This window comes from Tachyglossus aculeatus, chromosome 16 (assembly GCF_015852505.1).
Source record: "Tachyglossus aculeatus isolate mTacAcu1 chromosome 16, mTacAcu1.pri, whole genome shotgun sequence".
Taxonomy (NCBI): Eukaryota; Metazoa; Chordata; class Mammalia; order Monotremata; family Tachyglossidae; genus Tachyglossus; species Tachyglossus aculeatus.
In genome coordinates, this window is record NC_052081.1 from 17931449 (window position 1) to 17947008 (window position 15560).

The 15560-nt window shown below is 46.3% G+C and overlaps 1 protein-coding gene across 1 annotated transcript in view; it reads left to right on the forward strand.

Annotated features, from left to right (window-relative positions):
• Positions 1 to 15560, forward strand: part of CDC73 (cell division cycle 73) — a 127493-nt gene that overhangs the window by 94986 nt on the left and 16947 nt on the right. The window contains exons 11-13 of the mRNA XM_038758425.1: positions 8704 to 8761; positions 12658 to 12693; positions 12847 to 12934. Of these exons, the coding sequence (XP_038614353.1) occupies positions 8704 to 8761; positions 12658 to 12693; positions 12847 to 12934 (182 nt within the window). The remainder of the gene's footprint in view (positions 1 to 8703; positions 8762 to 12657; positions 12694 to 12846; positions 12935 to 15560) is intronic.

Here is a 15560-nt window from a genome sequence, read left to right on the forward strand (position 1 = left end):
GAAAAAAAAGGCAGCTCCACAATGCCGGACACATAGTAAGTGCTTAACAAATGTCGTGATGATGATGATACTTTCCCACTTATTGGGAATGGTGATAATAGAAAAGGGTAGCACTGTGCTTTTGTTAGCACTATGGAGAAAATTGGGATTGAGGAGTGAGACGGAAAAGTGGGGTCTGTATTTGAAAGGGAAAGATTCCTGTTTTGAAACAGGAGAAAGGTTTTTGATTCAGTATTTCTTCAACACATCCTTCTAGACTGGCCCAGGAAAGTGAAGTATAGCTCCATAGCGGTGTTGGAAAATTATCGTCTAGTTTTTGTGGTCCTTGCAGAAGCCTGTAACACTGTCGGGAGATGGGGGCTTTGGTAATTACTTAGCTAATTTGCCTGCCATGAAAGATCATTTTCTCAGAGTGACTGGTCAAGTCAGGGGGAGATGCCTTGTCGAATCAGTTTCTCGCTGGCAAACGGGTGAAGCAGGGATGGGTGGGCAGATTTAATCTCAATCAGTTTATTCTCTGGCCCATGTGCTGTGTTTCTGATCCCCCGGAAAACTTGAAACGTAAAGTCCATAAGCAGGTCAGGAGTCGTAGCGTCAGTCGTTCTGGAGTTTGACCGGGATAGTTGGGAAGAGCTGTGGCCTAGCCTGGTGGGAAGAACCTGGAACTGGGAACCGGGAGACCTGGGTTTAAGTCCCAGCTCCACCACTTGCCTGCTGGCTGGACCGTGGGTAAGTCGCTTGACTTCCTTGGTTCTCAGTTTGCTCATCTGTAAAATGGGATCGAGAAAGCTCGCTCTTTCCCTTAGACTGTCAGCCCCACGTGAGGGCTGTGCCCTGTCTGATCTAGCACTAAACCAAGTGTTTGGCACATAGTAAGCCCTTGACAAATCCAGCGTGGTCTAGTGAGAAGAGTACGGGCCTAGTGCCGTCTGCTTTAGTAAGATCTCCACATCAGACTAATGCTTCAGGGAGCTTTATTTTGGAAACCAAGGTGGAAGAAAATTGACAATAGGGGTAAAAGGCCAATATTCCATTCCCATTTTCCCTTATTGGAAGAAATGCCCTAGGAAATGAAAAAATCTCCACCCAGCCTGTACAGTATAACAGGATATACGGTATATTGAGAAGCAGCGTGGCTCAGTGGAAAGAGCCCGGACTTTGGAGTCAGAGGTCAGGGGTTCAAATCCCAGCTCCACCAGTTGTCAGCTGTGTGATGTTGGGCAAGTCACTGAACTTCTCTGTCCCTCAGTGACCTCATCTGTAAATTGGGGATTAAGACTGTGAGCCCCCCGTGGGACGACCTGATCATCTTGATCATCCTGATCCTCTCCCCCTCGTCCCCCTCTCCATCCCCCCCATCTTACCTCCTTCCCTTCCCCACAGCACCTGTGTATATGTATATATGTTTGCACATATTTATTACTCTATTTATTTTACTTGTACATATCTATTCTATTTATTTTATTTTGTTAGTATGTTTGGTTTTGTTCCCTGTCTCTCCCTTTTAGACTGTGAGCCCACTGTTGGGTAGGGACTATCTCTATATGTTGCCAACTTGTACTTCCAAGCGCTTAGTACAGTGCTCCGAACACAGTAAGCGCTCAGTAAATACGATTGATTGTGATTGATTGTAACTTCCCTAGCACTTAGAACAGTGCTTTGCACATAGTAAGCACTTAATAAATGCCATCATCATTATTATTATTATTATTATTACATGCCTGGGTTCTGAATCCCATCTCTGCCACTTCCCTGCCGTGTGACCTTGGGAAAGCCACTTAGCCCCTCTGTTTCTCAGTTTTCTCAAGAAATATCGACTCTTTCTTTTCAACACGTAGCGTTCCTTTAGTATAGCTTACGAAAACAAATTCACTTTTTTATGTGAGTTGGATAAACTGCCTTCTTGTACTGCTACTTGGTGGGATTTTTTTTTTATATGAGTGTGTGGTGGGGAGGGCTTTATAAATGCTACTGCACCACTATCGGATTGTGGTCAAACCAAAGGAATTCTGTTAACAATTTGAGAAATGGGGCTGCCTTTTGGAGATGCTACTACTTTTGAAGATAGCATATGCTTTGACCACCGCAGTAACTTTCATAATTTCTTTCCTCGGGGAGAAAGAAAATGGAAGAGGGGAGGTTGTGGCTGCCAGTGACCAAAGAGACCATGGCGGGAGGGGAGGCAGCTGTGGGCAGGGCAGCGTATGATCCCATGGGAGCCGATCAATAATAATAATCATGGTACTTTTTACATACCCTGTGCCAAGCACTGCGGGGTAGATACAAGGTCATCAGAGTGGACACAGTCCCTGTCCTTCGTGGAGCTCAGTCTTTATCCCCATTTTACAGATGAGGTAACTGAGGCCCAGAGAAGTGAAGTGACTTGCCCAAGATCGCACCGCAGACAAGTGGCAGAGCCAGGATTCGAACTCAGGCCCTTCTGACTCCCGGGCCCGTGGTCTATCCACTAAGCCACACTGCTTCTCATCCCTCTGCTCTGCTTTCCTCCCCCTCTTCCTTTTTCTCCTCCTCTTTCCCCTCCAATGAAATCCTCATTTCAGGACTTTTTAGTATACTAGAACCAACTTCAAGCCAGCCTGGCTCACTTCTAGCCCCACGGTCTACTTTTCCGAGCACTTAGTACCTTGTGCTCGATAAATACCACCGGCCGATTGACTACTGCTCCGGCAAAGGGTATACTTGTTAATATTTAAGTTTCAAAATGACATCTTTCGCATCCTATGCAGCCAAAAGATACCGTCTGTTAACACACTAGAGATCTTTCCTTAAACTAAGGCTAAAAGGAAAACACACAACCATTGAGATTTTAAAAAAAACTTTGCTATCAGTTGAAGTTCTTTAAAGACCGACAAGTAGTGGTTGCAGTAGTGGTGATAGTGTTTATTAAGGGCTTACCGCGTGCAGAGTATTGGCCCCAGGGCGGGGAAAGAATACACAGTTGGGAATTGGACAAGGTCTCTATCCTTCAGGGGGCTCAAAATTTAAAAATGAAAAGAAGCAGCATGGCAGAGTGGATAGAGCACGGGCCTAGGAGCCAGAAGGTCATGGGTTCTAATCTTGACTCCGCCACATGTCTGCTGCGTGACCCTGGGCAAGTCGCTTCACTTCTCTGGGCCTCAGTTCTCATCTGTAAAATGGGGTTTGAGACTATGAGCCCCATAGGGACTGTGTCCAACCAGATTTGCTTGTATCCATCCCAGAGCTTAGTACAGTGCCTGGCACATAGAAAGCACCTGACCAGCACCACAATTATCATTATTATTATTATTCTTATCATGAGTAGTAGTGGTAAAAGGAGGAGAGGGGACTGGTGATAAGCAAAACACTACGACAGCAGGATGACAAAAATAAAGTCTGTGTGAAACTGGGGCAAGAGGAGCAGAATATCAGGCTCCACAAGGCTCAAAGTCTGCAATCCCAACCTCAGCAGCAGCAGCCTTCCAAGGTCGGGCTAAGGAGGCAATGTAATAATAATAATAATGTTGGCATTTGTTAAGCGCTTACTCTGTGCAAAGCACTGTTCTAAGCGCTGGATGTAAGGAGGCTAATGTTTGACCTGCGGTAAACAAACGTTCAACCCACTGGGAAGCCACGGTATTATCTTGGAACGGGAGATTATACCCAGAAATACCACCATCAAAATGCAGCAGTTGAATCACAGAAGGGACTTGGATGAAGAGCATCAGAGGGGGGATTTGCGTGCGTGTGTGTGTGTCCGTAACACGTAACGGTAAAACTTGGGTGAGAAAGGTGCCTTAAGATGGGGACATTAAGCTTCCAGGATTCATCGCTTTCCTTTTTTCATTTCATTACTCTGTTACTCCCAAGTAATTAAGGCCCTGATGTTGTGGGTAAACCATGTGGTAATTATATATAAACCTGCGTGGCAAATAAGCAAAACTAGATTTAGCAGGGTGTTTTTTTTTTTTTATAAAGAGACTGCGTAAGTGGTCTTTCACAGGAAGCGGTTTTTAAAATTTCATAGTTTTATGACTAAATTAGTTTGGGTCTGAATATTCATACTCCGTACTACTTAGCATTCTCAAGTCAGCATGGTTTCTGCATGAAAAGTAGGTTTCTCGTAATCGGCGAAAGTGGGTTGGGTTCGGTCAGTTAACTGGATGCTTTTCAATCCCCGCAAAATAAATTCATAAATGGATGAATTTATACAGCTGTAGCAGACGATCCAGCTGAAACGTGCCCCTTGCAAGCACGTGTGTACCGTGGGCCACAGAACTGAAGGATGTATCTTCCGTGATATAGATCGGGACCTGTTCCAGAACTTCTGGAAAAGTAACGGGCACTGCCGCAACGTGCTGGTGCATACATTTACGCTAAGCATCACTAAACAGTGGTTTAATGTTCGTTAAAATGATTCAAAGACTGCCATCACGACAGCAAATGAGGAGTTGTGGAATGATTGCACATCCACTCCAAAGCGTATTCTGTTGTCTGGACTAGCGTTTCTTTTTTCAACTTTTGTGAAGAGTGTGTCGGAGATAGAACAACAGGCTTCTCCTTGACTTGATAAAGTTCCTCATAGGTCAGCTCTTTAGGACTCTTCTTTATACCTCTGAACTCCGTCCATCAGGGTCTTTTTTTTATAAATTGATTTGCATTAAAGTCGATGCAAGACGTCTCCCTCAAATCTTAGCTGGGAGGTGAAGAGACCTTAAGTTCCTCATCTGCGTTGGCATCTTACAGTGGTCATCATCAGTGATAGTTATTGAGCTCTTGCTGTGTGCAGAGCCCTGTACTTGGGAGAGTTCAGTACAACAGAGTTGGCAGCCGTGTTTCCTCCTCACATTGAACCTACAGTCTAGAAGGGGAGGCCGACGTGAATATAAATAAGCAATTATGCGCTGGATTGTTGAGGTTTTTTTTATATAGGCTGGCGGTACTCACTGTGCCTCGACTTCATCTCTCTTGCCAGCGACCCCTCGCCCACATCTTGCCTCAGACCTGAAACTTCCTTCCCCTTCATATCCTCTCACCTTCATATCCTCTTAATATCTTCATATCCCCAGTCACCCTCTCCATCTTCAAAGCCTTATTAAGAGCGCGTCTTCAAGAGGCCTTCCGTAGCTAAGCCTTCATTTCCTCTTCTCCCAAGCCTTTCTGCATCACCCTTGCACTTAGGTTTGCATCCTTTATTCACTCCACCCTCAGCACTTACATACCTATCTGCAATGTATTTATTTTCATGTCTGTCTCCACCTCTAGACTTGTGGGCAGGGAACGTGTCTGCCAACTCTGTTATATTGTGCTTTCCCAAGCGCTTAGTTAACAGTGCTCTGCACTCACACTAAGCTCTCAATAAAAATGACCGATCGATTGACAGAAGGGAAAGCAAGTGAACAACTCCAAATTACGGTCGGTTAGCTCTTGTGCCTGCGTATGTGGAAGGGTGGGAAACGGGAGGCTTTTGAGACAAGCACCGACAGGCCCTAAATGGATCTGGGCAGTGAGGGGAGGTGGAGGCGGGTGGGAGGGAGAAGGCCAGGTGGATAAATCGGAGAGGGAGCAGCGTTAAGTAAAGGGAGGAGTTAGGAAGGGCCTGACCAGTGGAGAAATGGGTAGGATTAGGGTCATGAAAGGGCATGATCCTCCCGGGACAAAGGTCTGCCTCCTGGATCATCATCATCATCAATCATATTTATTGAGCGCTTACTGTGTGCAGAGCACCTGGATCATGCCGGAGTGGAGGACTCTGGTCAGAGGGACCATTGGGATGTGGAGTCAAGAAGGCTTTTGTGAGCAACCGTCCTAGTATTCCCGTCTTCTTGGCGACGGCCCAAGGCGGCGACAGTTTCAACCCACACTTCGATACTCTTAGGTTAGCCTGGGGGTACCGTTCTAAAATAAGTCGAAGCCTCTAGGTTAAGGAATACTCCACTCAGAAACCATAACCAACATTATTCAGGAATTGAACTGGGTAATCGCCAGACCCGGACTACACGACTTCGAGCTATCCGTTTGACGATAAAAAAAGAATCTTTCCAAAATAATATAATTTTCCACCTCTTGTATCGTGTTTGCATCTCCGTCAGACTGACAGCTGTACCTGTTAAACTGCCATAGTCATCAGCCACGTGCGGCTGAGCGACGGTTGTTTTGTGGGCAACAACAAAAATCAATATTAGCAGTGAAAATACATTTTACCCTCTGTGCTCTATTCTTGGCATTCCATAAGAGTAGCAACAGACTTACCTTATCTTTCCAGAAGTATAGTAGCCATCTGGACCCGAATATCTTCAATACCCGCTAGAACTTTCTTTCTTTCAGGGCAGGGTTGGTGGTTGGGGTGAGTGGAGGTCAGAGCTCATGAATAAAATAGATATTCAAGCCAGAGTGAAACCAAGTGTCTCCGTTTCCTGGTTTGAAGTTAATACTCCCCACAGCAGGCACAACACCTTCAGACCCCAGGGGATAACTGCCACATTCAGTGTTTGTTTGCTAATTCTTCTACCTGTCTTAGAGAACAAATTCACTGCCCTCCCCGCCCAACAAAACTTGCTTTCTACCAGGAAATTACTAAGACTTAGCATGGCCTAATGGATGGAGTACGGCCCCGAGAGTCAGGAGGACTTGGGATCCACTCCCGGCTCTGCCACTTATCTGCTGTGTGGCCTTGGACAAGTCATTTCACTTCTTTAGGCCTCAGTTTTCTCATCTGTAAAATGAGACTGGGAGCCCTGTATGGGACAGGGACTGTGTCCAACGCAATTACCTCGTATCTGCCCCAGCGCTCAGTGCATATTCATGGCACAGACGTGGCCTGGCACATACTCATTCAGTCGTTCCTCTAGTCAATCAGTTATTCATTCATTCAGTCGTATTAATTGAGTGCTTACTGTGTGCCCAGCACTTTGTACTGTTGCTTGCAACAAGCTTACAGTCTAGAGGGGAGTGCTTAGGTATGTTAACAAATAGGTATGTTAACAAATACCGTTTTTGCCATCATTATCATTATTATTACAAAGAGTAGCAGTGAAACTAAAGAGGACGGCAGTGAAATATTTAATGTTGACTCTTCATTTCGTCTTGTCAGGTCAATCAGTACTAGTGAGCGCACACTGTGTGCTGAGCACCGTACTAAGCGCTTGAGAGAGGATAATACATAACAGATTTCCTGCCCACAGTAAGATCACAGAAACAACAGTGCAGCCCCGGGAGTGAAGATCACGGCTGAATATTTCCTCAGGGATGATCCACCTGCTAAGCTCTTAGTACAGTGCTCTGCACACAATAAGCGCTCAATAAATACGAATGAATAAATGAATTAATCCAGATTTTCCTGTCAGACAGTATTGTTGAGACTAATAGCAACCAGGTCTGCTTAACATCGGCCCCATAACAGCGTATACACGGCATCTCTTCCATTTTTCGGGGCATAGCGGGTGGACTCGCCAATGAGACTGAAAGAGCCGCCCCCTATTTACCCTGTTGCCTCTGTTCTTTTGTGCTCTCCCAAGCGCTTAGTGTGGTCTCTGCATGCCGTGAGCGCTCCATAAACACCATTGATGGAGTGATTGATGTGAGGGCAGGATGGGCTTGGACGATCGGGGCCCAGGCGTAGCTGTCAGCTCTCGCTCCAAGCCAGCAACTGGCTAGAAGAACGGGTTGTATTTTAAGGCAGCCGGGGTTTTTCCGTCCTCAGATAAGGGACAGCGGGCTCTAATGAACTCAGAAAGATGAGAATATCTTCCTGTGTCACTTGTAAAGTGTCGCTAGGCGCAAACCTCTATCAGTAGCCCGGGGGAGAAGAAGGGGATGGTGCTTGGCTTAGAGCCACTCAGCGTTCGTAGCCCAGAGCCGCCACAGCCCAAAAGAAGCTCTGAAAATTAATACGGTGTGACATTCTCCGTTAGCCTTTTCCAAACATTTGAAAAGAAAAAGGAGTATTATCCAGCTGGGGGAAAGAAAAGCATCAGCAGAAAGACACCCCCAGAAGAGCTGACAAGATGGGCCAACTGGAGAGGAAAACCTGCTTTCCTGGAGAATGTCAGAAAAGACTGATTGTTGGTCAGACGTGAAGGGGCCGGAGGCAGGGTGTGGGTGGGGGATCGGGGGCGGGATCAACGAGGTGGAGGAGGGGGAAAGGTGATCGAATGCTTTCAATCTGAGGGCGAGGAGTTTCTCTTCGACGCGGAGATGCTCGAGGGATGGGGAGACCTGGACTGAGCGGTTCGCTTTGGGAATCTGACCCATGCTCCTCTTTTCTGCTCCTCTCCAGGTTGCAGACCTTCCCCAACCTCCTGCGGCTTAACCCGTAGCGCTCACTTGGTTTTAGCCCCACGCGTACTAGAAATCTGGCCCGCAAGGGAGGTGGTCACCTCACCCAGCATCACCTGGTGCACGCCGTCCGCTAAAACCGATTGTAAGCTCCTCGAGGGGCTTCCGTTCCCGGTTTTCCACACACCTAGCACGGCACTCGGCTCCCCGCAGGACTAAGTAGATGGGGTCGCTGCTGGCAGGAGGAGGACCGCAGGCAAAGATGAAAGTTGCATTGCCAAACCTCCAAAATTTCAGGCCCCGGGCTTCCCCTGGAATTTCCTTGCAGCCCCCATTGCGCAGTGAGATTTTTGTGTCGCTGTGCAGTGATTTTTCTTCAGGTGTTCTCATTGTAATCCAGAAGGGGAATCGCTCTTAGAGTGTCTTTTTTTCTCTGTTGCTTTCAAGGAAGGCGCATCGGCTCGCAAGACTCAGACCCCAGCAGCACAGCCGGTGCCCCGACCAGGTAAATCCAGATATTTTATAACTCTTATTTCAGAACCGTCCAAGTTGAAAGCGACTGCTCTGGTCTGTGACTTTCCCCTGTGAAAGTTGCATTCAGACCGCTTTAGGCCATGCGGTGAGAAATAGGAAACTGGGTAGTCCAAAGTAAGTTCTCCGGTGTTTCCTGTAAATGCTCCCCTTCAAAAACAACACAGCAGATGGGTTCATTCTTTACTCCATTTAAAATGCCAACAGATATCTGTTCGTAATTCTTTATTAAAATGATATTTCTTTTCTCCCTCTCGTGTTAAGACCAGCGCTACGCGAGGTTGAACTTTGTTTTTTTGGTTTTGTACCTCGATCTTATTTTCTGTCATTACTTCTGTCGCCGGGAGTTTCACGTAAATGGAAACGAAATGAGAGAAGTGTTGTCAGAAGGTCTTCGGAAGGCCTTGAATTTTCAGGAAATGTACATTTTAAGTAGGTTTGAAGCCATGGTTTCAAGTGGAGATTTTTTCCGAGTCTTTTCTGTGCCTGTTCCCAGGGCTCAATAAACCTGCTCGATCCCATCATTTATTTTGAGCCCCGGCCATTTCCATGCCACGTCTGTGTTTTTTTAAGGAGGAAATATCAACATTTTAAGACTTGTATGCCATTTTGTATCTTCTTGCTTAGAGATTTTCCGTAACCCTCTTTGCATCTGCAACTAGGGAATCACATGTTAAAATAGGGGAAAGGAGAATTATGCAGTTAAAATAGGGGAAGGGAGCGCCTGTGATATTTTAGATACTCCGTGTTTTGGAGCCTCTCTAAAAAGAACCCATAAGACCCCCACTTGGAAGCTGATGTTCTTTCTAGTGCCCGCTACGTAGCGAATATTATAAGTGGATTTTAGACTGTGAGCCCACTACTGGGTAGGGACCGTCTCTATATGTTACCAACTTGTACTTCCCAAGTGCTTAGTACAGTGCTCTGCACACAGTAAGCGCTCAATAAATACAATTGATGATGATTTAGAAAGTGGTTCCATATTGAGAGTCCGTGGCCATTTTTATTTACAGTTTCATTGCTAGGAAGAGGTTCATTCATTCATTCAGTTGTATTTATTGAGCGCTTACAGTGTGCAGAGCACTGTACTAAGCGCTTGGGAAGTACAAGTCGGCAACATATAGAGACTGTCCCTATCCAACAATGGGATCACAGTCTAGAAGGGGGAGACAGACAACAAAGCAAAGCCAGTAGACAGGTGTCAAAACCATCAGAATAAATAGAATTATAGCTATATCTGTACAGCATCAATAAAATAGAGTAGTAAATATGTACAATATAAATGGAGTAATAAATATGTACAAATGTATACAAGTGCTGTGGGGAGGGGAAGGAGGTAGGGAAGAGTGGGGACGGCGATGGGGAGGGGAGGAGAAGAAAAGGGGGCTCCGTCTGGGAAGGCCTCCTGGAGGAGGTGAGCTCTCAGTAGGGCTCTGAAGGGAGGAAGAGAGCTAGTTTGGCAGATGTATGGAAAGAGGGCATTCCAGGCCAGGGGAAGGATGTGGGCCGGGGGTCGACGGCGGGACAGGCGAGAACGAGGCCCAGTGAGGAGGTTAGCGGTGGCGGCAGAGGAGCGGAGGGTGCGGGCTGGGCTGGAGAAGGAACCCTTTTAGACTGTGAGCCCACTGTTGGGTAGGGACTGTCTCTATGTGATGCCAATTTGTACTTCCCAAGCGCTTAGTACAGTGCTCTGCACATAGTAAGCGCTCAATAAATACGATTGATTGATTGATTGATTGAGAGAAGGGAGGTGAGGTAGGAGGGGGTGAGGTGATGGACAGCCTTGAAGCCCAGGGTGAGGAGTTTTCTGCCTGATGTGCAGATTGATTGGTAGCCACTGGAGATTTTTGAGGAGGGGAGTGATATGCCCAGAGCATTTCTATACAAAGATAATCCATGCAGGTTATGCCGCCTGTCCTGTTTAGATCACCAGCGCCATTGAGACCAAGAATGCATTTGAAACCTACAGACAAGAGTTAGAAAAGGATAGACCCGGCAAGGGCAAACTATTCTTTGGGCAGACCGCTTCCACAAACACGGCTTTGCCAGTGGGTGCATCACTTCAGCGGATTATACTTCAAATGGTGAAAAAAGTTGTTTTCGGGTCGATTTGATTGGCAGCCCGGTTTAAGCTTTCATCATCTCTCCATTAGATTACTATATTATCCTGGTCTCGCTTCTCCCAGCCCCCCCGCCCCCCTGTCAGTCTGCCCTACTAAATATAGTTTTGCTCACATCACTCCCCTCCTTGAAAACCTCCAATGGCTGCCCACTCCCGAGCCACTCCAAGTGAAGCGTCCTGACCACCGACTTCGAACCTCTCCACCAGCTCTGTCATTCTCACTTATCTGCCCCCCTTCTCCTGCTCCTTCATAGCCCGCACTCGCCATTTCCATCCAGTTGAACGTTTTCCTATGGCCCCTTGCTCTCACCTCTCCTGCTTTCGGCTTCTTGCGTTTGCCCTCCTTCCCTACCTCACTTCCCTTCCCCTCCCGCCCAAACTTGGAATTCTCCTCACCTTCACATCCCCCAGACCGTGGCTTTCCCCGTCGTCATCATCAGCAGGAGCAGCGGTATTTATTGGGTGCTTACTGTATGCAGAGCACTGTACCAAGCGCTCAGGAGAGTACAAAACAACAGAATTGGTAGGCACCTTCCTTGCCCACATCTCCAAAGCCCTCTTAAAAATGTCACCTCCTCTACAAACCTTTCCCTATTATTTGTCCTTTTCCCAGGACTTATTCTCCTAATGGCCACCTCAGAAGTTAGGCACTTACTGCTACACATAGCCCTTATGTACATATCGATTTGCTCACTCCACTATCTAGGCACTTACTAATGAATCCAAGTTTCCACTCCCTTTTTCCTCCTCACTAAATCATTTTGTGTCTACCTCCCCATTAGATGGTAAGCTCCTTGAGGCAGGAATTATGTCATTTTTCCCTACGGTGCTCTCCCAAGCTTGTAATACTGGTATTGCTCAGGACTTGCTCCGTAAATATTATTGGTTTTTAGCTGCCGGAGAGCACATCGTTATAAAAACATATTAAAGACTCCGATCAGAGAATCTGATCGAATCTGAAGATTCTGCCCCATATTCTTAATTGTGCCTGCTTGCCTAGCGTGGGACTGTCGGCTAGGAAGGATGAGGAAAAAGAGTTGTGAAATCAAATGAGCAAAGTCACGATAAAGAGCAGAGTAGAAGGGAGGAGAGTCAGAGGTCGGCAGAGAGAATCCGGTCCAGTAAAGGTGGTTTAGGGATGAGAAAATTCAGTGGAAGATTCCAGAAGATGGCAAGGGAAGGACAAGGAAGAGGTGGAAGAAGGGAAATTTTCCAAGGAACAAGGGAAAGACCGCACGAGTCCAGGGGTAAAATAGGGCGCTTTCTAGGAATAAGGAGATTTCCTGGGGATGAGAGTCCGGGTGAGAAGGCCCAGAATGCGGAATCAAGGAAGGGAAGGAAACTTTTTGAGGAGTAAGAAAGAGGGTGGGAAAGACCTTACCCCCTAATCTGCCTACTCACCACCATCCTTCGCTCCTCACGTGCAAAACTGTTTTCTTCCCACACAGCAACCTCTGCTCTTTCGACCTCTTCCACTCCTCTCCAGTTACCATGCCCAATTTGGATGTCCATCCAGACCTCCCCTCTCTTGGGCACAAGTCTCTGACCTTCAACACGGCCTTCCGCGCTTAAACCTTCCCTTCCCTCACTGCCATGTCTCTCTGTTTTTTCATTTTGTTCTTAATGGAAATCTTAGTGACAGCTCACTTTGCCTTTGATTGAAGACAGAAGGTCTTCAGTTCATAAGGCTGTGGCTTCCAGTCGGAGCAGATGAAATGGTGGTAATTTTGACCTCTTGCATTTTGCAGTTTCCCAAGCGAGGCCTCCCCCGAATCAGAAAAAAGGTAAGTGATGGGAAGAGGGAAACTTAAGAGGAAGGGTGAATGTAGTTGTAGTTGTGGGGGGTTGAATGACAGTGCGTGAGTGAAGGTTTATGTGGTTTGTTAACAACGTTAAACGTGATCGTGAATTTGCTACCTTTCATCTTTTCTTTCTAGGATCCCGTACACCCATCATCATTATTCCGGCAGCTACCACCTCCTTAATAACTATGCTTAATGCGAAAGATCTTCTACAAGATCTAAAGTAAGTTAAGTAAAACTTCATAATGTTCATAAAAGATTGCTTTGAAACAGTGGATTTCAAACCAGGAGTAATTGCCGAGGAAGGAGTATATACTGTTTAGGAACAGACCCGCTGTCCTCATCTTAAAGGTGCAGTAGGCTTCGAAACTTGTCTGAGGAATCAGTTCAGATCCAGCGGCTGCTATCTTTTAATGAACTAACGAAATGTGGTCGCTCGTAACTTTTGTCGCCGCCAAATCCACTGTTCGAAGTTACGACGGTTACAGTGCTTCAAACGGACATTCTCATTTAAGTCCCAGTGTGGGAGGTGTGGAGCCAGAAGTGGCATTCCCATTCTACAGGTATGACTACTGAGGCACAGAGAGGCATATGTTCCTAGCTGCGCGGCCCAGTAAGTCAGTTAAACCAACTGGTAACAGCATTATCATTCCTCTCCCCTCGTCCCCTCTCCATCCCCTTCATCTTGCCTCCTTCCCTTCCCCACAGCACCTGTACATGTGTATATATGTTTGTACATATCTATTACTCTATTTATTTTACTTGTACATATCTATTCTATTTATTTTATTTTGTTAGTATGTTTGGTTTTGTTCTCTGTCTCCCCCTTTTAGACTGTGAGCCCACTGTTGGGTAGGGACCGTCTCTATATGTTGCCAACTTGTACTTCCCGAGCGCTTAGTACAGTGCTCTCAGTAAGCCCTCAATAAATACGATTGATTGATTGATTGATTATCAGCTCTACAGGAGAATTACAGACTTCTGCATCTGTTAAATCGTGATGATAATTGAATGCGGTACAAGTAAACCAACTTCAATTCAGTGTTGTCGGTATCAGCGTTCCCCGACTAGGGTGCTCGGGCCCTCTGGTGAGGTTTGAGGAGTTTCCAGATGAGCCCCACATTCATTCGTTTGGATCGTATTTATGGAGCGCTTACTGTGAGCACAGCACTGTACTACGAGCCTGGGAGAGTAGAATAAAACAATAAACAGACACGCTCCCTGCCCGCCACGAGCCTACAGTCCCGGTGACCAAGACCTTAGCAGCAACAAGCCCTTGCTGTGCTTTGGAAGGTCAGAAGTTCCCATCTGCTTCCCGAAACGGTGACCCCGGCGGGTGCCTCCGCCAGGGATTTTATTCCGCGGGGCAGAGCCCAGATCAGTGGGCCTGATAAAGCCCGGGAGACCTCGCTTTGTCTCGTAGACACAATGCTGGAATGCTGCCTTAAGAATACGTTTTGCCGGGCACATTACAAACAAGCTCTCTTGTTGATCGTCAGACCAGTCCTTTAATATTTTCCGGGACGTATCTCCCTCCTTCGAAGGGACGTAACGTAAACAGTCTCGGGGCAAAAGCTCCACGGGACCCCCAGAAACACAATCAATTAGCCTCCAGGTTCCAGAGCTAATCAATCAATCGTATTTATTGAGCGCTTACTGTGTGCAGAGCACTGTACTAAGCGCTTGGGAAGTACTAGTTGGCAACACACAGAGACGGTCCCTACCCAACAGTGGGCTCACAGCTAAAGGGTGTTGCTTTCCGTGGAGACACCAACTTTTGGTCATCAACATTAGAATGTAGTCACCTATCTAGTTTGTGACTGATATGCTATTACTTCTCCCCTCTTGAATGGGTTTTAAAAGAAAAAAAACGGCACTAGAGAGATCCATTTTGTATCTTTGAAGACCTTTGCGTTAAAAAGACTTAAGTGAACCGTGCTTAAGTGATTTCCATAACACTGACAGACTCGTTCGACCTGTCATGGCAAACAATGAGTGGCTTTAGAGATTTCCAGCTGCACGATTTTCCTTTTGGTTTTCTTTCCATTGTGTAGTCACCAAGTCCCTTCTACTAGGCAGTGCATTGGAGAGCCAGTTTTAGTGAGTGGCATATTTAGGCTTCATTCATTTATTCAGTTGTATTTATTGAGCGCTTACTCCGTGCAAAGCACTGTACTGAGCACTTGGGAGAGTACGACATAACAATAGACACGTTCGCTGCCCACGACGAGCTTACAGAGAAGCATCATCAATCATCATCAATCGTATTTATTGAGCGCTTACTATGTGCAGAGCACTGTACTAAGCGCTGGGGAAGTACAAATTGGCAACATATAGAGACAGTCCCTACCCAACAGTGGGCTCACAGTCTAAAAGGGGGAGACAGAGAACAAGACCAAACATACTAACAAAATAAAATAAATAGGATAGATATGTACAAGTAAAATAAATAGAGTAATAAATATGTACAAACATATATACATATATAAGCAGCTTACTGAGAAGCAGCGTGGCTCAGTGGAAAGAGCCTGGGCTTTGGAGTCGGAGGTCATGGGTTCGAATCCCGGTTTCACCAATTGTCAGCTGTGTGACTTTGGGCAAGTCACTTCTCTGTGCCTCTGTTACCTCATCTGTAAAATGGGGATTAAGACTGTGAGCCCCGGTGGGACAACCTGATCACCTTGTAACTTCCCCAGCGCTTAGAACAGTGCTGTGCACATAGTAAGCGCTTAATAAATGCCATCATCATCATTATTATTATTATTACAGTCTAGAGGGGGAGACAGATTTTAATATACATTAATAAAAGTCAACCCGTTACACCCCTTCCCAGGCTTTGGTTAGCCAGC